Source organism: Megalobrama amblycephala, linkage group LG10, assembly GCF_018812025.1.
Source record: "Megalobrama amblycephala isolate DHTTF-2021 linkage group LG10, ASM1881202v1, whole genome shotgun sequence".
NCBI lineage: Eukaryota > Metazoa > Chordata > Actinopteri > Cypriniformes > Xenocyprididae > Megalobrama > Megalobrama amblycephala.
Window position 1 is genome coordinate 251,190 of NC_063053.1, and position 23,141 is coordinate 274,330.

The 23,141-nt window shown below is 40.6% G+C and overlaps 1 protein-coding gene across 2 annotated transcripts in view; it reads left to right on the top strand.

Annotated features, from left to right (window-relative positions):
* Positions 1 to 22,938, top strand: part of LOC125276405 (collagen alpha-6(VI) chain-like) — a 60,194-nt gene extending 37,256 nt beyond the window's left edge. Inside the window, exons 20-42 of one of the 2 annotated variants that reach the window (XM_048203833.1) lie at positions 5,842 to 5,895; positions 6,017 to 6,079; positions 6,173 to 6,238; positions 6,750 to 6,803; positions 9,338 to 9,373; positions 14,490 to 14,555; positions 14,665 to 14,727; positions 14,854 to 14,916; positions 15,372 to 15,434; positions 15,548 to 15,598; positions 16,208 to 16,243; positions 16,355 to 16,417; positions 16,613 to 16,675; positions 16,779 to 16,814; positions 16,921 to 16,957; positions 17,135 to 17,146; positions 17,278 to 17,774; positions 18,125 to 18,200; positions 19,000 to 19,641; positions 20,410 to 20,500; positions 21,465 to 21,646; positions 21,825 to 21,998; positions 22,590 to 22,938. In XM_048203833.1, the coding sequence (XP_048059790.1) occupies positions 5,842 to 5,895; positions 6,017 to 6,079; positions 6,173 to 6,238; positions 6,750 to 6,803; positions 9,338 to 9,373; positions 14,490 to 14,555; positions 14,665 to 14,727; positions 14,854 to 14,916; positions 15,372 to 15,434; positions 15,548 to 15,598; positions 16,208 to 16,243; positions 16,355 to 16,417; positions 16,613 to 16,675; positions 16,779 to 16,814; positions 16,921 to 16,957; positions 17,135 to 17,146; positions 17,278 to 17,774; positions 18,125 to 18,200; positions 19,000 to 19,641; positions 20,410 to 20,500; positions 21,465 to 21,646; positions 21,825 to 21,998; positions 22,590 to 22,789 (2,688 nt within the window). In that variant the 3' untranslated portion in view covers positions 22,790 to 22,938. The remainder of the gene's footprint in view (positions 1 to 5,841; positions 5,896 to 6,016; positions 6,080 to 6,172; positions 6,239 to 6,749; positions 6,804 to 9,337; positions 9,374 to 14,489; positions 14,556 to 14,664; positions 14,728 to 14,853; positions 14,917 to 15,371; positions 15,435 to 15,547; positions 15,599 to 16,207; positions 16,244 to 16,354; positions 16,418 to 16,612; positions 16,676 to 16,778; positions 16,815 to 16,920; positions 16,958 to 17,134; positions 17,147 to 17,277; positions 17,775 to 18,124; positions 18,201 to 18,999; positions 19,642 to 20,409; positions 20,501 to 21,464; positions 21,647 to 21,824; positions 21,999 to 22,589) is intronic. The other variant, XM_048203834.1, reaches the window with a different exon arrangement.
* Positions 22,939 to 23,141: the final 203 nt, after the last annotated feature.

The following is a 23,141-nucleotide window of genomic DNA, read 5'->3' on the forward strand; positions in this document are numbered from 1 at the left end:
GGAGGTAATTTAGATAAAAGACCCTGGAAAAGATGCACACCCATGGTTGCAACCAAAATATCCCTAAACTCTTAAAACCTTTAATACCTTTGGTTTACTTCCATGTAGACGAGGCCATTGTACCAGTTGCACTGAGACATTTCAAACAATACCAAACATGACTGTTAATTCATTTGCATTGACAGAACATTATAATTTGTATATGATCTTTTTAAGTGAACTGAGTGATGGGAAGAATGTGTAAAGGGAAGGAAGTGGGGGAGAAGGAGCAAATGTGAAGGAAGGACAGGATGGAAAGAAGCTTTCCCGCAACTTCACTCTGTGGGGTGTGGAGACAAATGGCTGTATGTGTTTGCGCTGTCCATATCTCAGAAGATCAAAGTATCTGAGTATCTGTTGATCTTACTCCTTAAATGAATATGATGAATGTTCCATTAATGAATCTATATTAAAACACTGCCTGAATGTATTCCATTCAAACTGTGAAATTGTTTTTAAAAAATTTAATTACAGAATTAAGTTAGAAAAATTCTAGGTTGTAAACTCTAGAGCAATAAAAAGGGATGCAAGAAAGATCACAATACACAAATGTAATTAATCAGGGTTCCTAGACAGTTTGGAAAAGTATGGAATTTGATTTGAGTAATTTCAAGGTCTGTAAAGGTATGGAAAAAAAAAAGCGTATGAAAAAATCTTTGTGTTTCCCCTAATTGGTTTTCTAAAATCTAAAATTAAGAATTTCTACAAAAAAAAAAGAAAGAAAGAAAGAAAGAAAGAAATGTATCATACAAGCAGAGTGATTTTATAGCAAAAGTTTAGCCATAGCTTAGTGATTTTCGAACACGACTGAACGAATTCAATGTGCAAATTTTAATTATGCAAAAAGTTGTGGTTACTAATGTAACCTTGGTTCCCTGAGATAACGTGAACAAGCATTGTGGCAGTTACTGAGGAAAACTTAGTTTTTCGAAGAATACTGAAGTCTAATTGGTTCTCATCTGTGCACCTGCACAGACAATTGGCATTTTAGCCAGCCAAAATGGCCGGGGCCGACTGCCTATTTAAGTCGTCCTGAATGACATATCATCAGAATCTTTTGACCCAAGTCAAGGCAAGGCAATTTTATTTGTATAGCACATTTCATACACAATGGTAATTCAAAGTGCTTTACATAAAGAAGAATAATACAAATAGAACATAAGGAATATAAATAACAGTAAAGACAGAGAATTTTGCAATCTGGATGGATGAGCTAGGAAGTCTTAGGGAGTTTTTGTTGTTGTTGTTGTTGTTGTTGTTGTTGTCCGTAAGAGTGGACCTAAACGGTTCTATCCATCAGAGCAGATCTAAATGGATCTTCCTCACACGACAGGACTGCTACCTGTTAAGGCACTTCAAACTGATAAACAGTTTCAATCTCCCCTTTTGCCAAGACACCTCAAACTGCGCCACACAGCCCTAATCCCCCTTCCGGAGATATCTATGCAATGCAGTTCAAATTTCCCCTTTGGAAATTTTCCCCTTTGGAAAGTGTCCTGACTGTAATCCAGAGATATCTTAACCATGCACCACAGCTCAAATTTCCCCATGGTCTGTCCCCTTATCCAAATTTACCAAATTTTAACCTAATCACAAATGCTTTCTTTCTAATTCTCCCAGCTCTGTCAACCAGACAGCAATATTTAAAATGCATCAAAAGTCAAAAATAACAAGATGATACATAAAAGATATAAAATACATTAAAAATGAAATAAAAACAGGAAAAGGAATTAAAAGAATAAAAAAAGAATCAAATAAAATGCAAACAGTTCGGACATAGCACAGTGCTCAATCAGCAAATGCATTGATAAAAAGATATGTTTTGAGTCTGGATTTGAATGTAGCTACTGTTGGAGCACACCTGATCTCTTCTGGAAGCTGGTTCCTGCTGCGGCTGGCATAACAGCTAAAAGCAGACTCTCCTTGCCTTGAGTGAACCCTTGGTATTTCTAAATGACTTGATCCTGATGATCTGAGTGATCTGTTAGGTTTATATTCTATGAGCATATCTGCAATGTATTGAGGTCCTAGGCCATTGAGTGATTTATAAACAAGTAACAGTACTTTAAAATGAATTCTAAATGCAACTGGAAGCCAGTGCAAGGACCTGAGGACAGGCGTGATGTGTTCATATTTTCTGGATCTGCTCAGAATCCTGGCAGCAGCGTTTTGTACGAGCTGCAGCTGTCTTATGGTCTTTTTGGGAAGACCAGTGAGGAGCCCATTACAATAATCCACCCTGCTGGTGATGAAAGCATGAACAAGTTTATCTAAGTCTTGACTGGAGACAAAGCATCTAATTCATGTAATATTTTTGAGATGATAACATGCTGATTTAGTTACTGTCTTTACATGGCTACTGAAACTCAGGTCTGACTCCAAAATCACACCAAGATTCCTGTCTTGATTTTTAGTTTTTTGACCCCTAGAGTGAAAGTATGTGTTCACTTTGAGAACTTCATCTTTGTTTCCAAACACAATGACTTCAGTTTTGTCTTTGTTTAACTGAAGGAAGTTTAGGCACATCCAATTTTTTAATTTCATCAATGCACTGGCACAGGGAGTCAATGGGGCTGTAGTCGTTAGGTGATAGGGCTAGGTAAATCTGGGTGTCATCTGCATAGCTGTGATATGCAATTTGGTTCTTTCTCATTATTTGGCTCAGTGGCAGCATATATAGGTTGAACAGGAGGGGTGCAAGTATTGAACCTTGAGGGACTCCGCATGTCATGGATGTCCACTCAGACTTATGGTCACCGATACTCACATAATAACCTCTCCCTTCTAAGTATGAACCATTTAAGGACCATCCCAGAAAGCCCAACCCAGTTTTCCAGCCTGTCAAGAAATATGTTGTGATCGACAGTGTCAAATGCAGCACTGAGGTCGAGTAGAACCAGCACTGATAATTTACCTGTATCTGTGTTTAGGCGAATATCATTTATTATCTTTATGAGCGCTGTCTCTGTGCTGTGATGTGGTCGGAAACCAGATTGAAAGTTGTCAAAGAATCCATTCAAGCTTAAGAACTTGTTCAGCTGATTGAAAACAACGATGATCTTGCCTATGAAAGGAAGATTTGAGATTGGTCTGTAGTTGCTCAATATGGTGTTATCCAGATTGCTCTTTTTCAGGAGGGGCTTAACAACTGCAGTTTTCAGGGATTTTGGAAAAGTCCCAGAGAGAAGTGAGGCGTTTACCACTTCTAGGAGATCTGCTTCTAAACAGTTAAACATGCTTTTGAAAAAAGATGTGGGAAGTGTGTCAAGGGCGCAGGTCGATGTTTTAAGGTGCTGTACTGTTTCTTCCAAAATTTTACCATCAATTGCTTCGAAAACAGACCCAATTCAATAGCGCTGTGCTACTAGCGCAGAACGGACGGCCATCTTGCTATCATGTAGCCCAGGGGCGCTTGGTGACAAGGGCCCCATAGCAGGCTACATAAGTGATAGGGAGACTTTTAAAGTTTGTCCAGTAAGATGGGCTCAGGTCTAGGGGCCGAAAAAAGGCAAGAAAAACTCCAGAGGATGGGGACTGGTTAGGCAACAATATCTATACCTGATAAGCAGGGATGGTTAGTTGTAAAAACTGGCAACGGTGAAAGGCGAGGACCAGCCGGTTGCTACACAGATGTCACCAATAAACACTCCACTAGATCAGGAGTCAGCAACCTATGGCACCCGTGCCAGTGTTGGAGGGGTAATCGCTGGCACGTGAGCAAATGCAAGAGAGGTGTATGTATTTCATTCAGATAAAGTACCTCGTACCTGTATACAGATCTGCATTTTGAGGTAATAATTCCTCATAGTAACACAACTTGTTTTATTAAGTTATGAGTTATAAATACTATTAAAATGTGAGAATTATCTGCGCAAGTCAATGAAAGCGCACAGCTCTAATTAACGCGAGCACTGTGCATCATGCACACACCCTGACTGACAATTTACAGCTTGTCCACTGTGCTTGTTCACCAGGACGCCCACCACACACCAGCTTATTGGTGGAGAGGAGACAGAGTGATGAAGCCAGTCAGTATATGGGGATGATTAGAAGGCCATGGTGGACAGAGGCCAATGGACAAATTTAGCCAGGTTGCCGGGGTTACTCCCCTACTCTTTTTGAAAGACATCCTGGGATTTTTAATTACCACAGAGAGTCAGGACCTCAGTTTAATGTCTCATCTGAAGGATGCTGCTTTTTGACAGTATAGTGTCCCCATCACTATACTGGGGTGTTAGGACCCACACAGACCACAGGGTGAGCACCCCCTGCTGGCCTCACTAACACCTCTTCCAGCAGCAACCTACATTTCCCAGGAGGTCTCCCATCCAGGTACTGACCAGGCTCAACCCTGCTTAGCTTAGGTGGGCAATCAGCCTTGGGCTACAGGGTGATATGGCTGCTGGCAATGACCAAGTCGTCCCTTCTCAACGGGATTGGCCATAGAGCTGCTGATAGTAGTTGCACCATCCCCGAAAACTACGGCTGATTCTGCCAGAATGGTGCCACGAGTAAAATCAAGCTTCTATCCTCCCTGACTCAGTTGATGACCTGAAGGAGCAGAGCTACCGGGGGGAAGGAATAAATGTACAGAGGGTGTCACCTGTGGGCTAATGTGTCTTTTTCCTTTGAGAAGAACATTGGGCAGTGGGAGTTCTGTTTCGATGCAAAGAGATCCACATCTGCTCGCCCGAAGATGCTCCAGTTCATGTGAATGGTCTGGGAGTGGAGCCTCCACTCCCCCGGGGATGGTCTGTTTCAGGACAGCATATCTGCTCCTGTGTTCATGGAGCCCAGCATGTGCACTTCTATCCAGAGGACCAGGGCTTTGACGCAGCCATGGGTCACCCTGATAATTTAGGTGACCCTCGTGCCATGCTCATGATGGGATGCGGGTGTTCATCCAGTCGTGTAGTGGCTGCGTATGTATTAGGCCCAAAAGAACTACTGAGGAGGCTGCTATGAGGCCCAATAGCTTTTGAAATGTTTTGAGGGGAAGGATGTTCCCAATCCTGAATGATGCCACTAACCTCTGAATCTTCTGAGAGAGCTCCTGCAAGATCCAAGCCCCCATTTGGGCCGAGTCAAGGACTGCCCCCAGGAACAAGATTCGTTGGCTGGGGGACAGTGAGCTTATGCTTAGATTGTGATGAGGGGCTATCTGGATGTAAAAGTATTCATCCTTCAGATCCACTGATAAAAACCAATCCACTGATGGCACCCCGGTTGCAGGAACCATTTGTCGAGGTGACTGTGGGCAGACTCTTCCGGGCATCACCTGGCTCCTTAGGCATGCGGGATATGTGCCAACATGAGCTCACTTACTCCCATCCGCTCAGCCCCACAACTCCACAGTTTCTTCCTCTCAGGCTCCTGAGAGGGAGAGAATGGTGAAGCAGGAGGCACTGCATGAAAAGAGATGTATGTGGTCCCGTAAACCCGTACAAAATTACAAAATTGTCATTGGGAGATTTTTCAAACTGTAATACTAAATTTTAGTATTTTTATAAGTACAACATTCCCTCTTTCAATGTAAGTCTATCAGTATTTTTTGACTTTTATATCATTCAACCAAGTGAAATTCATAGTTTGACTGCCTTTCCTCAGCAAACTGCATGATTTGATGAAGCCATAAGTATAAGAAAATATTAACAGTATAAATAAATGTGTTTGAGGAATATCAATAAAGTGCTTCCTTGTAAACACTGCAATTAATTAAACCCAATATAAGTGACCGATGAAACTGCAAGCACTGCATTGTCACTGAATGAGTTATTGAGTCTCTATTTCTGTTGTGTGCAGGGCGATGCTGGTCTACCTGGGCTTCCAGGACCTAAAGGAGACCCGGGCAGTGCTGTAACTACACAACCATGCACTGTTTTGTTTGATCACAGATGTCTGCTTATTACTGTTAATATAAGCAGGAATAAAATGTAAAAATAACTCCTCACTAGCTCATGTTATTTTTGTCTTTCAGGGTGTGAAGGGTTTCAAAGGGAGTCCTGGAACTAAGGGATACAGCGGTCTAAGAGGAGATCCTGTAAGGTGTTCCTGTGTGTTTATGTAGTTATTTTTTTAATGTCTAAACAACCTGACTTGATTTTTTCTGTATATTATTCTGTTTACATTACAGGGCACACCAGGAATAGACAACAATACTCCAGGTCCAAAAGGCGAGAGAGGAGATACTGGGCTCCCGGTGAGGGTCCTTTTTTCACTCCTTCTGGAAGATGTTAGCACGATTTGTTTGTGTGAGAGCGACAGATTGTTTCTGTTTCAGTAGTGATCTGCTTCAAGTCAGATGTTGTGTAATTACGTTCGTCCTGTGTGATTATATAAACACACTACTGTAAAATCCTCCTTTATAGGCTCCTTTTATAGGCTGCCAAAGTTAACATGTTCACTTTTGTGATTATATGTGTTTAGTGTTGTTAATTTTAACACCACTAACACATTTCAGCAATTTGAAATGGACACACTTGTACTGATCCTCTGAAATGTCTTACATTCTTGGCTGATGTCACCAATAATCCTCACTTGACTGTTTTCAATGAAAAATTTCAAATTAAGAACTTTAATAAAAGAGGAGGATCAGGTGATCAAGTATCAGAAACATATCAGATTTAGAACCACATTATTCAGCATGTTACAAGAATATGATGTCTAACTGATATCAGTAAAAGTGTGTTATGACTGTGTTTTCTTGTCAGGGTGAACAGGGGCCTCTTGGACCCCCAGGCAGACCTGGAGATAAGGGTGATCCTGTGAGTATTACCTGTACTGGTATACTAGTACTGTGGTAACTTCTAATCTATACCTACAGCTTTTGTACTATTCAAGTGTCACTCATTCCTTGTGTGATTGGTTGATAATCATGCTAATACATTTGCACACAATATTACATAGCATTTACACATGTTACAGGAAGATTTAGGTAGTAGATACTAAGGTTCAAAAGATCACCTTTCTAAAAATTTTATACTTTTATTCAACAAAGTATACAAAATGATTAAATTGATGAAAAATGATAGTGAGCATGTTTGTTATTTTACAAAAGATATTAAAGGATCCTGAGAAAAGATCCTATAATGCAGTTTCATGCACTTTTATTAAGCAGTACAACCATTTTGGCTGAAAATGGAGCTTTGGCATTACTTATACAATTACATTTTAAAATACAGTATCTCACAGAAGTGAGTACACCCCTCACATTTTTGTAAATATTTTATTATATCTTTTCATGTGACAACACTAAAGAAATGACACTTTGCTACAATGTATAGTAGTGAGTGTACAGCTTGTATAACAGTGTAAATTTGCTGTTCCTTCAAAATAACTCAACACACAGCCATTAATGTCTAAACTGCTGGCCACAAAAGTGAGTACACCCCTAAGTGAAAATGTCCAAATTGGGCCCAAAGTGTCAATATTTTGTGTGACCACCATTATTTTCCAGCACTGCCTTAACCCTCTTGGGCATGGAGTTCACCAGAGCTTCACAGGTTGCCACTGGAGTCCTCTTCCACTCCTCCATGAAGACATGACGGAGCTGGTGGATGTTAGAGACCTTCTGTTTGAGGATGCCCCACAGATGCTCAATAGGGTTTAGGTCTGGAGACATGCTTGGCCAGTCCATCACCTTTACCCTCAGCTTCTTTAGCAAGGCAGTGGTCATCTTGGAGGTGTGTTTGTGGTCATTATCATGTTGGAATACTGCCCTGCGGCCCAGTCTCTGAAGGGAGGGGATCATGCTCTGCTCATTCATGGTTCCCTCAATGAACTGTAGCTCCCCAGTGCCGGCAGCACTCATGCAGCCCCAGACCATGACACTCCCACCACCATGCTTGACTGTAGGCAAGACACACTTGTCTTTGTACTCCTCACCTGGTTGCCAGCACACATGCTTGACACCTTCTGAAACAAATAAGTTTATCTTGGTCTCATCAGACCACAGGACATGGTTCTGGTAATCCATGTCCTTAGTCTGCTTGTCTTCAGCAAACTGTTTGCAGGCTTTCTTGTGCATCGTCTTTAGAACAGGCTTGCTTCTAGGATGACTGCCATGCAGTCCAATTTGATGCAGTGTGCGGCGTATGGTCTGAGCACTGACAGGCTGACCCCCAACCCCTTCAACCTCTGCAGCAATGCTATCAGCTCTCATACGTCTATTTCCTAAACAAAACCTCTGGATATGACGCTGAGCACGTGCACTCAACTTCAGCACTCAACCATGGCGAGGCTTGTTCTGAGTGGAACCTGTCCTGTTAAACTGCTGTATGGTCTTGGCCCTGTGCTTTAGCTCAGTTTCAGGGTCTTGGCAATCTTCTTATAGCCTACACCATCTTTATGTAGAGCAACAATTCTTTTTTCAGATCCTCAGAGGGTTCTTTGCCATGAGGTGCCATGTTGAACTTCCAGTGACCAGTATGAGAGAGTGAGAGCGATAACACCAAATTTAACACACCTGCTCCCCATTCATGCCTGAAACCTTGTAACACTAACGAGTCACATGACACCGGGGAGAGAAAATGGCTAACTGGGCCCAATTTGGACATTTTCACTTAGGGGTGTACTCACTTTTGTGGCCAGTGGTTTACACATGAATGGCTTTGTGTTGAGTTATTTTGAGGGGACAGCAAATTTACCCTGTTATACAAACTGTTCACTCACTACATTGTAGCAAAGTGTCATTTCTTCAGTATTGTCACATGAAAAGATCCAAATTAAATAATACAATGCCCTACCTGCCTGTCAGCATGTGTTTTTACATACTCTTGCACACCCTGTTCGCACAGACATCACACGTCATCAACACGTTTCAGGCTAAGCAGTTTATACAGACAGACCTCAGTCACGGAGCACTGAGCTATCTGCTGCAGTCAGATACAAGCGCTCTAAGTTGTTTACATTCATTATTATTGTTATGTTATGTGCTTTGACACAAGAGGTAGTTTAACGCTGTCTCTTGTGAGCAGCTGTGTGTGTGTGCCTTCATGTGTTTTGGAGGAGGCATAGCCTTGGACTGCAATTTGCAGAGGGATCGTATGCTTTCAGTGCTAGCAGACTAATGTTAGCATTTCCCAGCTCACCTACTGCACCTTTAGTGATCAGAAACTTTTGAATGCTACCTGTGTTTTGTACCACGATGGTCATGATTTGTACATCTGACATGTGGCGTGAGATATTTAATATTTTCTGCCTCAATATCCTTCATCAGAAGAGAAAATGAGTTAAATAAGTGTAAATAATGTGTAAATAAATGTAATCCTTCAGATAACTTCTCAATGTATTTTGGCAGGGTGCTCCAGGAAGAAAAGGTTCACAAGGATCCCTGGTAATGTAGCATAAAGCATATACATAGAATTTTGTTCTATTCCATTCTAATTTTTATTTTTTATTTTTTTTTTTTTTTTTTTTTTTTTTTTTTAAATCTGTTCTATTCTACTTGGTTATGTTTTAATTTAATCTATTTCATTATTCATTATTTTTCTTTCTTTTTGATTATTTTTTTATTCTAATCTACTCTTAATTATAATTGGTTATTATAACATGATTCTGGTGTTTATTATATATATTCTTGTATCTGGCATGGAATCAACGCCATCATTAACACCAGACCCTTCAGCTCCACCCACCTGATCAGCCTCACCAGAATTCTAACTCCTGCTTGCTATCTGCATCCTGCAAATAAATACTTGTTTGACTGAGTTACCTGGTGTGTCTCATTTTGTATGCTGACAGAAGACCAGACCTACCAACATGCAGCAAGACGCTGAAGCAAGCGAAAAAATTCCAGCCAGATCTGTTTACTAAAATGCTGTCCATCAGTCATTGTTACCATCCAACTGTGACTTTTTCATTTGCCTCTGCAAGTCTCATGGCCCGTCCAGTGAGCTTCTCAGGTGAGGAGGAGGATTGCAACGGGTTCCTTCTACAGTGCTCCTTATTCTTCGAGATGCAACCTCAGATGTTCCCTACAGAGAAAGGAAAGATCACACATCACCTCTCTGCTCACCGGCCGTACATTGCAGTGGGCACGATCGATTTGGGAATCCAACGGACCAGCAACCAGTTTGTTGACAGCCTTCACCAGTAATTTTAAGGAGGTATTTAGTCCAACAGCATCCTCATTAACTGTGCATGATGAACTTTTCGGTGTATAGCAAGGTAAATCCTCTGTGAGTGATTATGCCCTTAGATTATGCACGCTGTCAGCTGTCAAAAAATGGAATGAAACAGGTCTACTCACAGCATATCGGAGAGATATTAATGCTGATATTTGTCAACAAATGGCAATCTATGATGATATAATTGGACTTGAAAATTTCATCCAACTATCGATCCACATCTCCCAGCACCTCACTGCATGTATGCTGGACTCATCCGTTGCTGGATTCATCACCCTAACCCTTCCAACACCAGAACCGATGCAAAGAATCAATTCCTTCCACTTTTCCCATGTGAAGTGTCAGTGTCGGATTCGTAATTAACTCTATCTCTATTTTGGGTCAGAAGGACACTTAATTCCTAACTGTCCAGTTTGACCACCAGGCCAAGCGGTGAGTACCATTCATCTCCCTCCCATAATTGCATCTTTGCATTTTCATTTCACTCATTCTCCTCCACAAACTTCAACTGAAAAAGAAACCCTGGGCACACAAGATGAATCTACACTCCATCCTGGGAACACAGCTGGACCGTAACTACATCCATTACTGCACCCACAATGTGATGCTCCACATCGGGTGTTTGCATCAGGAGCCAATGGGACTGTGCAATAGACCTGCTGTCTGGGGCAACCTTACCCAAAGGGGAAATTTACCCCTTGTCCATCCCGGAGCAGAAGGCCATGGTGAAATGCATCAATTAGGCACTCAAGCTGAAGTTCATAAGACCATCAATCTTTTTTGTTGGCAAGAAGAACAGAGGCTTGAGGCTGTGTATTGGTTACCACACTCTGAATGCCCAAACCATCTGCTACCCACTTCGTCTGGTCTCAGTCTCCCTGGAACCATTGCGGGGAGCTTGCATCTTCACCAAACTGGACCTGCGGAGTGTATACAACCTCATTCGAATATATGATGGTGATGAGTGGAAAACCGCCTTCATAGCACCAGCAGGCCACTATGAATATCTATACCTATGGCCTATCCAACTCACCCTCCGTATTCTAGGCATTCATGAATGAGCTGTTCCTGGAGTTCCTCCATTGCTTCGTCATCTACATCAACGAAATCCTCATCTACTCCTGGAACCTGGCCGAACATTGCCAATACATGACGCAGGTCCTCCAGAAGCTGAGAAAAACACCACCTTTTTCTCAAGCTGGAGTTCCACCGTGACACCATCCATTTCCTTGGGTATGTCATCACTGAACAAGGTATGCAAATGGACCAGAGGAAGGTAGATGCCGTCTGGAACTGGCCACAACCCACCACAATCAAGCATTTCTCATTATCGCAGCGGCAGGGTGATCCACCAGTCCTCCATCCATGTGTCTTCTTCTCGAGAACACAGTCCCTGGCGGAGCGGAACTATGACATCAGTAACTGTTAGCTATTGGCAATTAAACTGGAAGAGTTGAGACACTGGCTGGAGGGAGCTAAACATCAGTTCGAGGTGATAACCGTTCATCACAATATTGAATACCTCAAAGAAGCCAAGAGGTTGAACCCATGTCAAGCACGCTGGGTGCTGTTCTTCACACGGTTCAATTTCGTTGTTACTCAACACCTAAGGATTAAGAACATCAAGGTAAATGCCCTCTCACTTGCATCATCCCGAACCAGATCTTTCACCACCCGATCCAATACTCCCTCCAGCCATCATCGTGAGTCACATCCAGTGGTCAATAGACGATGGACGACAAATTGCCGAAACCACACTCTCTGAAACTTCTCCGCTGAGGGACAGCTACATACCATCAGCCTTATGCCTCTCCCTCATGGACACCCAGGCAGCCAGCGAACCCTCTCGCTCCTCCATAACAAGTACTGGTGGTCTGAAACCCAGGATGTCTCCCGATATATCAAAGCATGTTCAGTCTGTGCCATCTCACAAACTCCCTGTCATTTTCCTGCAGGCAAGTTGGTACCTCTGCTCATTCCTAATCATCCATGGTTACATATTGGTATAGACTTTGCCACGGGTTTAGCATCTTCAGAATCCTACACATGCATTCTGGTTATCGTAGACCAATTTTCAAAAGCCTGCAAACTCATCCCCTTAAGAGGTCTACACACAGCACTTATACAGCACTGCTGAATCACTATTTCACCTAGTCTTTTGTCACTTCAGATTGACAGAAAACATGGTATACAACCGTGGACCCCAATTTATCTCCTGAGTCTGCTGCTGGGTATCTCCGTCAGCCTCTCATCTGGATACCACCCTCAAACCAACAGCCAGACTGAACGTAAGATCCAGGAAATCGGACGATACCTGCAGTCCTACTGCCACCAACACTAGCACAAATGAGGTTGTTTCCTTCCCTGGGCCGAGTATGCACAGAACTCTCTCTGTCAAACCACCACTGGACTAACACTGTTTCAGTGCATGCTCAGCTACCAGCCTCCCCGGTTTCCTTGGTCAGGGGAGCCATTGGACCTCCCTGCAGTTAACTACTGGTTTCAGGAAAGCGGGAAGTATTGGACTCAACTCACGTCCATCTCCAGCGAGCAGTATGAAAACACAAGAGCCAGGCCGATGCACAATGATCTGCCACTCCAGCTTAATACCCTTGAAAAAAGGTCTGGCTCTCATCCAGGGATATCCATTTTCATCTGCTCTGTGGATACCATCCTGGACTCCTGACGACGGGGCGGTTGGCTCGAGTACATGGTTGAATGGGAAGGTTATGGCCCAAAGGAAAGATTGTGGTCGTAATGACATCCTAGATCCCTCACTACTAGAGGACTTACCAGGGGTGCAGGAGACATTTTCAAAGTGAGGGGGACCAAACTGCATTCCGGGGGGGGTGTCTTTCCCATGGTCTTTCCGCCCTCATGGGCAAAGGAGTTTCTCTGAAAGGCTTGCGCGAGACTGAACGGAACGCGTGAAATGAAGTATACCCGGGCCTTAACCGCTCTGAATTTTAATGGACTGGGGCTCACGTTCACATTGGGAACATGGGAGCACCACGATGCGACCGCAAAAGGCACTTTCACTTTCACGATCAAAGTGCATGCATTGTAAATGCAGTATTACAGTATACACATACCAATTAAACGCACAGATCTCCTCTCGTGCGTCCTCCACTGGATGAGGCAATATCACTTTCGTTTCTATTTCAGATATCTCTTTTATAGATGCCATCAATGCTTTTGCCTTTCAAGATGTAATACCAAAATCAAAACAGTCCATAAACTATAAATCCTCACGAAAACTTCAGTCAAGCCAGCTCGAGCGTCAACCTGAGAGATCAGCCTCCTTACCTTAAAGTGTCAAATTCTCGGTTTCTGAATGGACGTTTTGGCTTGATTGACAGACGCTAACGTTCGGGCATGTTTATATACCATTGACCTGTCCTAAAACGTTAGCACGCTTTGATTGATGGTTTGGAGATCGTTTGTTTCTCCGTTCGAGAGCGCATTTCCTGTTCACATCCGCAACAAAACATCTGATTATTTACGAACGGATTGCTTACAGAAACGTGAAAATGGTCTCATTTGAAAGAAAATATCCTAAGCTAAAAGATGATATAGTGTGACTAATTGAAGCAAACCTTATCAAAAGTGCAGGGGTTGACTTCTATCTTTTCAAAACTGCGGGGTTCCTGACCCCCCTGTCCCCCGTGCCAACGGCGCCCCTGGGACTTACATACCAGTCACCAGAATTGTCCTGCTTTTAGAGGTCGAGGCCCCAGTCTTCGAGAGCCACCGTAGAGGTGGAGGGTACTTTCATGGAATCAACGCCATCATTAACACCAGACCCTTCAGCTCCACCCACTCGCTCAGCCTCACCAGAAGTTAAGTAATGTTCAACTTATCTGCCTACTCACCTGAGTTACTTACCTGTATGGACTCCTGTTATCTTCAACCTTCATCATCCGTCATATTCCGTAAAGCCTCAAGCACCTGCAAAGACAAAGAGACAATTACTGTTGAAGCTAAGTCTGCTTATATTATTGAATGAACACTCACCTGTTTCTCCTGCTTGCTGTCTGCATCCTGCAAATAAATACCTGTTACCGGTGTTGTCTCCTTCGTTATGCTGACAGTATCTTGATTCGATTTTGTGTTGTTATTATTATTATTATTAATATTAACTGTGTAATTATGTAATCTATTCCATTTTTAAATTGTATTCTGTTCTTCTCAGTTCTGTACTAATATACTATTCAATTATGTTTTTAAATAAGTCTATTATTTTCTGATATTCTATTCTCTATTCTGTTCTGTTTTTTTCCAGTATAATATGTCTGTTCATTTCTGCTGTGGTAATGTGTATAGGGTGAATCTTTAAATAAAAAAGGAGAAGCTGGACAGCCAGGGCCTCCTGGTTACCCTGGACAAGTGGTGAGAACTGGGACCGTTCACCCTCATTTAAAAAGAAACAACAGATTTCAGATGTTAGTGATTCAATTTATGTGTTGTGTTATGCCTCTCTGATCTTTTTTTTCCCCAGGGACCACCAGGTGGAAATGGGTTTCCAGGAGAAAGTGGTCATTCAGGTGTACCTGGAATTCCAGTGTGTATTCGAATGTTAAAACTAGATGCATGTTCATGTATTACCCTTAGAGCATAAAAATATTTGATACAGAACACAGAGAGAAGAATACAATGAATATTAAGAGAATTGTCTGTGTTTTCATAGGGTCCCTTTGGCCCTCCTGGAGCTAAAGGCTCAAAGGGAGGTCGAGGACCTAGAGGGCCCAGGGTATGTAAAACTGATGCATAAATGTTCTTCCTTCTTTCTCTTTTCCTGACTCTGGGAAAGTGTGTAATATAGCTGTTTGTGAATATAAAATGTCTGCAAAGTTTTAAAGATCAAAGTGCACGCACAATTAAGTTATTGTCTTCTAAAAGAAAGAATAGATTCTGAACTGCTAAAACAAGTCATCTGTGATTCCATTCATCCAAAACAAAATTAAGAACCTTTAAAATAGCATAATAGGGCCGCTTCAAACTTTTACTTTAAACACAAATAGCCAGAAATGTAAGTGTTCATTTCAGATCTGAATACCAAAAGCATTACAAAGTTTGACTGGCTTTTATTTAGCCAAATTAATAGCTGGTTAGTGTACAGTGTATTATGTAATACTGCCATAACCATATGATGTTGTAGAGCAAATTTGTGCTCCTCTTTTCTCAAGTGTGCCTGCCTGTGTTTAGGGTCTACCGGGTAACACAGGGATCAAGGGAGCGCTGGGGCCAGAGGGATTCGAAGGGCCTCCGGTCAGTTGGTGCATTGGTGCATTTTTTACTTGAAAATATTAAAATGTCCATCAAAATCATATGGAATAATTTGGTGTGACTTTCCAATGTAATGTATGACTCCATGTAAACAGGGACAAGATGGAAGAGATGGGTATGGACCTGCTGGGCCCAAAGGACACAAGGTACCTGTGATAAATTGTAAATTGACTGGAAAATCTCCTAAAATCGAATATTAATTTTTCTATTTTCCGGTGTAGTCATCTGAAACATGTTGCGACTTGCTGCGAGTGCATTCCAAAGCAACTTATGTGATGCAATCAATGTCAAACATACATGACATTAACCAAGCACACATTTGGACTCTCATTGGACTCTCTCATTGGCTCTTTGTGAACCCAAGTTTATTCACATTTCCCACATGCCATTAGTTTCAGTTTTGCTTTAAATAAATTTGTTTAGGCTTGGCGTCTGTAATGCATGTTGTTTAAAATGAAAGCCACTATAATTTGTTTGTTTTATGCTTTTTTCATTTTTTTTTCTTCTTAATACCTTTAAATTGAACTGATTTGTTGTAGAGTGAGGTAAACTAAAAGACATGTTCATAGTGTTTATAATGTTTGTAAACATTTTATTTATTTTATTTCTGAATGTAGTAATAAAATGTGACTTACACAACAATGCAACTTATAGTCAAGTGTGATTTATTTTCATGGAGATAAAAGTAATTTGTTTTCTCTCTCAATTTCCTTTGTGTGCTTTTATGGATATTCATTTAATAAATTTGTTTTTAGGGAAACAAAGGATACTTTGGCCTCCCTGGTTTGCAGGTGCGTTAAAGCTCATCACTGGGAATTTTATGTACTTGTGTAAATGATGATAATAATAATAATTTTAAATTACTATAACATAACATTATGTTATTAACATATTAATAATAGGGTGAGGATGGTACCAAAGGATCCAGTGGAAGTAAAGGACACAAAGGTTATCGAGGAACACGGGTACAACTTCATTTAATTTTCTTTTTGCTCATTTATTAACCTTTTGAAAAGTTAATGTCCAACAAAGCAGTCATGTTATTTGAGCTTGTCTTTTTCAAAGTACTTGCATAATAACATTATAGAGAAGGTTCTGTATGTATGCAATATGCTATAAAGTTTATGCAGTTATGCTGTGTTATGTATTGATGTGATCAGGGGAACAGTGGTTGTCTGGGTATGCCAGGTGCTCCAGGAGAAAACGGAATGGACGGACACAGGGTCAATCATTTGCAAACATATATTCAATAAAAATGTATTTAATTCACAAAATGATGTAAATCGGGTGTACTGATTTTTTACTTTAACTCAATTTTATTTTTAGGGTGAGAAAGGACTTCCTGGGATCAATCCGATGCCTGTAAGTTCCTATAACTATAAATGAACTTTAAACAGTATTCAAGAACTAGGTTCAAAAAACTTCATTGTTTTCTTTCTGACCTCCTTTTCTGCTTCTCAACATTAAGGAATGTGACCTGGTCAAATACATACGCAAGACTTGTGGTAAGTTCAGAACACCTAATATCCGACGAATACCAAGCAGAATGACTAGTGATTTTTAGGCATTAAGATAATTTCATTGAAATATTTTATTTGTCTCTCCATGATCTCTTAGACTTGCCATTTAACTTGTTAAACCTTGAAATCATCAATTCTATCTTTCATTTTGTGTCTCCACAGCTTGCTGCGCTGGTATGCTTTGCCTTATATTTTAACTACATTTTAATGTCTCATTTATCAATAACTTTTATAATCTTTTACAACTGCAAACTTTTTACAAATAGCGAATTTATACATTATTTTTTCCCCAACAATGCTTTCAGGAAAGCGTTTCCAGTGTCCAGTTTACCCCACAGACCTGGTGATAGCCTTGGACATGTCTATAGGTGTATCTTCTGATGTGTTCGAGCGGATGCGTTCTGCTGCTCTCTCCTTACTGGAAGACATTTCCATTGCTGAAACAAATTGTCCATGGGGAGCTCGGGTGTCTGTGATCTCCTACAACAGCGAGTCCAGGAACCTGATCCGCTTTGCGGACCACCATAAGAAGAAGACCCTTCTGGAAGCTCTAAGATCAATCGCTAAAGAAAGAACCACAAAAAACAGGGACATAGGACAAGCCATGCTCTTTGTGGCACGGAACGTCTTCAAACGAGTCAGAAAGGGCAGACTTATGAGGAAGGTGGCTGTGTTCCTCACAAACGGGCCAACAAATGATGAATCAACACTCGCCACAGCAATGCTGGAGTTCAAGGCGGCAGACATTGGCCTCGGAGTGATCGCTTTGCGACCTGCTGATGATGTGAGCCGAGCAATGCAGGTAGATATGAAAACCATCAGATTTGAATATGCCAATATATTTAGTGACTGTGAAGACAAACAATGAGCATCAATAAATGAGCTCAAATATAAAATAATCTAATAAATAATATAATAAATGAACATATAAGATCCAGAATGTTAAATTCTGTGGATGTTTGAAATCCATAGTAAAATGTGGACCTTTCTGCTGTTTTCTGTTCCTCTTAGATTCCCATAAAATTGGAATGCCCTTCATTTACATATTCTATACATCCACATGCAAGTTTGTTTATTGGGTCACTGGGAAAGAAAAGCATGAACTATATCTGTGTACAGCAGTTATTAATTCACCTCAAATGTCTGTCTCAGGTTGACGACACGAGAAGCTACATTATTGTTGATGGCAGAGAAGTGAATCGCATTAAAAAGTGCCTCATTTGTTTTGGTAAGCTCCAGTGCAGACACATACACTACTGTTCAGTGTCACATGATCCTTCAGAAATCATTTTAGTATTTTTTAGTCAATTTTAGTATTCTTTAATAAATAGAAAGTTCAAAACAGCAGCATTTGTTTGAAATAGAAATTTTTGTAAAATTTTAAATGTCTTTACTGTCACTTTTGATCAATTGATTAAATGAATGAAAGTGACAGTGGCTCTGTCAAACAGAGCAGGAATAAAGAAACCGCTCGGTAAGGCAGATGAACTGGCAATACTTTGCAAAGAGCAAGTACACAGCCACACCCTAAAATACTGAATCAAACAGGAAATGCAAGTAGAAGCAGAGGGAGTGAGACACAGTCAATACTCAGGCGAGGGCTCCCTCTGCTGGTGTGGAGTTACACTCTGTCTGCATGCTCCTTGTGTGAAGTCTGTTTCAACATGTAAGAAGTGTAATTATGCTACTTTCTAAAATATATAATTTTATTCAAATTCTAAGGAAGCAACAAGTATCCATTGCAGAGAAGTCAATCCTATAATGTAATATTGATTTTAAAAATGATTATTTTGTCCAATATTTCTGTGCATTATTTATTTGTATGCTTACTAGAGTGTCGTGCCATTATCTTCCCAATGAGGAGCTGTTTTTGTGTGATGCTCAGAGTTGCTGCCTATGTAGAGTGTTCCAAATCAGTCATTTATGAAGTTCTGCTTCAGTTAGGCTGCAGTCTTACAAGGCATCTGCTTATATAGGCAGGTTTTGTAACATGGGTGTCTTTGATTACTGTGTTTATTCTCCTCCAGATCGCTGTAACCCAGACCCAGAGTGTGGTATAATTCTGCAGCCGCAACCTCTACAGATGGACTTGGACCTGTCTTTGCTGCTGGATGGGTCTAATAACCTGAACACTCAACAGTATTCAGATGCGAAGGAGCTTCTTCTGTCTCTGTTGGACCGGATCGGCGTGAGCAACGAGCCAAGCAGAGCGGACGAGAAAACCAGATTGGCCGTCTATCAGCAGAGCTCTGTTTACGGCTCCTCTTACATCAACGAGGAGTTCAGCTTCACCAAGTTTAAAGATCGCAGTATCATGAAGCGGCATATTACTAGTACAGTGAAGCAAGTGGGCGGGACATCCCATCCTGAGTTTGCTTTGGAGTGGCTGATTACTAACATTATCCTTAAAGCAGAAAGACCACGAAGCAAACGAATGGTTGTGGCTGTTTTTGGTGAAAACTCTGAGCACAGCAAAACTCAGCTGGATTATTTGTCTAGATTATGTAAGTGTCAGAATGTTGTTATGTTTGTCCTCATGGCGGGACACAGATTCGACTGGACCCGGATGCAGGAGCTCACCAACTCTCCTCTGGAGCAACACCTGGTATTCCTGGATGACAGAGAGTACGCCACACGCTTTGTTTACGCCTTCCTGCAGATGTTCCACAGTAAGGAATATTCATGGACATGTTAGCATGAGACCGGTGTGATAGAACTGCTTACTAACCTGAGCTGTGTTTCCCTAAAGCATTGTAAGCTTACGATGATTTTGGTTTGCTTAGTTGGGGACACTTGACATTTGACTTGACATTTATTCAACAGTGCTTTGATCTGCCTGCATTGACACTATTCTTTAAGAGCTGCTGTGCAGCCAAAATTATATACCAGTTATCACTGTAAAGCTGCTTTGACACAATCTGCATTGTAAAAAGCGCTATATAAATAAGGGTGACTTGACTTGACTTGATTTTTGGGAAACACAGCCCTGGTCTGGTGTGTAAACTTGCGTACTCTTTTAGCATTTTCTGTGAAAAATATATGAAAATCTCTCTATATGATCTGCTTTCTTCTTTCTCTGGAATTGAACAGATGATAGCAGCCTCTTTCATCCATTGCAACACAAATATTTACATCTTAAAAAACATGCTGTAGTGTTTCATCACCCTTTGAGTAGTATTATTATTTATTATATTATTGTTTTTATTAATATTTTGAATGTTTTTTTTTATATTTTGTTTTCAATTTTAGATTTAGTATTTTTTTTTTTTTTTATAATTTTATTTCAGTTTTAGTTGTAGTTATTTTAGTGCTACAAAAAATGTGTTAACTGTTAGTAAATGTTAACAAAAAATTTAGTTAACGCTTATTTTATTTCAAGTAATGAAAATGTTTTTTATGATTTTAATTTTAGTTAAACAACTGCTGTTGTTTTGTAGGAGAAATCTTGCCCCGGTCTCTGATAGATACCCGTGATTGTCGTGGTTTTGTGCCGAGGCCTGTTGGATTTGGACAAGGAACCACAGAGAGGTAAATCTTTGAACATAAACTCAAAAGCAGCATCAGTGTTATGTAGGCTGAACTCAAAAGCAAAGGACAGCTGGATCCAAATGCAGTGAGTTTAATAATAAAAATAAACATCATAAATCCACCACAGTGAACAGAATGAGTGCACCAATCCATGAAGGACAAGACTGGACAAGGAGCACAAGAAACACTGGGGTTTAAATACACAAGGGGTAATTGGCCACACCTGGGAAAAATAAAAGAACTAATCAACTAGAAAAAGGACTACAAAGCATGGCACAGAACAGGAAATAACATAAAAGTCCACTCAAGACCAGAGGAACAAAGGCTGGGATCGTGACAAGCAGAAGCATTTTCTTAGCATGTGTTTGTGTAAACGCTGTAGATGGCTGTAGCTCTGGGCTCAATAATCCAGAGGTTGTAGGTAGTGATGGGCAAATGAAGCCTCAAGAAGCACCGAGGCTTTCCCCTCATGGTTCCAGGAAAAGATTCAAAGCTTTGTCAAAAACAGCACCATCTTGTGTTTAGTAAAAATCAAAACAGCCAAAAACACGTGAAAGAAGCGAGACAGCAGCCACCACACATTCTGTAGATAGTCACATCACTAGTTGTAGGTTTGAACCCTGCCTAGGGTGGTCTAAATATTTGATTTTTGAGTCTTTGCATTGTGTCAAAAGTGCAGGCCGTGCTTGCCTTGGCCCCGTCCGTAGCCACTTGCTGCTTTATTTACCTGAATAATCACAATAGCAAGGTGTGAAAGTATTTCTATGAATAAAACAAGAAAACATAAAAATTAACTCCAGAGATATTATTGTCGATGCAATAAACCTTTGCTACACTGGGCTGTTTTTTTTTTTTTTCTTGTAAGGTGAAATACAAACATATGTTGGAATGTTGTACACTGATTAGATATACAAGACACAGTCTGTGCTTTTTAATGAAATCAATCCTTCTGAATGTGTTTCAGAGATATTCTGCAGACTTATGCGCCCATCGAAGGGTCCACTGAAGGGCCCATCACAACAGAAGAACCTCTGGAGGAATATGATGATTATGATGAACAAAACGCAGAACCAATTGCTGAAGCTTATCAACTTCAGTTCACTAAACGTTTTACAGAAGATCACACCGAGCCTCCAAAGACTAAAGGTGCTGAATCCAGATCTTCCTGCCTCATATTGCTGCTCTTCCTTTGAAATTGTTTATATCTTTGGCACAGTAGTGTGCATGTATCCTCACGCACATTAAAAATGCACAAGCTGTTTCTCTGACATAGTTCAGTATTCAGTGCCATAGGGAATCAGTGGAGTGTACTGTTTGTTTCCAGCAGCACGGTGTTTCCTTGAGAGAGATTCTGGCCGTGTGTGTGCATCGTATGTGTCCAGATGGTACTACAGCCAGAAGACTAAGAAATGCATGCACTTTTGGTACGGTGGTTGTGACGGAAATGAAAACCGATTCTTGACAGAGGAAGAGTGCTTTAGGGAGTGTGGGTCCTCGGGTAAATTCACCACAACTTTTATTATTACATTTGAATGTGTTAATATACATGTATATATACTATATATGAATATATAAATATTTCATGTTAACTAATATATTAAGTAGGGTTTTAAGTATTTATAACAATTCATTTCTAATATATAAATTATATGCTTTCTTTTATGTACCTGTACAGAGTTTTAAGATTGTTCAAATTTCTCCCACATAATCTGAAAATCTTTCACAGGATGATCCCAGTATATTTAAGGGTAAAAGAGACATTCACTTGGCAGATATGCCATAGACTACCACTGTTTTTAAATCATTATAATGGCTATAACCCAAACCATAAAATAAAACATGTGGCATTTTTTAGAATAAAAAACATTGTTTGCTTTATGAATGTTTTATGAGGGTCATCCTTGATTCACTAAAACAGTTATGCAAATAAAGTAACAAAATTAACCCTAACTCAATATGCATGCAAAAGAATAACTCAAATACTCACGGCACAACTGTAGCACCCAGTTCAGTTAGACTGTGGGCTGTCTGTGAATAAGATGCACTAAAATACTACGTTAAAACTAAATTTTGTTTTGTTTTTGCCCAGGTATTTGCCAGCTTGAGTATGACGCAGGAACTTGCTCAAACTTTGCAGTGAAATGGCACTTCAACGCCAGCAGTGGTGAATGTGCCGCGTTCTGGTATGGAGGCTGTGAAGGGAACAGCAACCGGTTCAACACGCAGGAGGACTGTGAGAATCGCTGTCTCAGGGCCAAAAAAGCGTCTCTTAACATATCTAAACTGTGATATCTAATGAATTTCCAATGAATGCTGAATCCATTTATCTATGTTTAGCAGCTTCTGTATTCATGACCATATTCTCATCATTGACTGGCAGCCCTAGAGTCAGTCTTGAAGTTTTAGCTAAATGTATTTGTACAGATGTAGTTAATAAAGGCCCAAAGATTTTTTTGATTTTTTTTAAGGATTTTCAAATAATACAAACAAGGAAGACAAAAACAATCAAACAAACAAACAAACAAACAAACAAACAAACAAACAAACCCCCAGCACTGCAAGATAAATAAAATGTACAAATGTATCTGTTTACAAAAAAACATAAGTCAAAACAAGAGAAGCCAGAACTTAAAATAAAAAT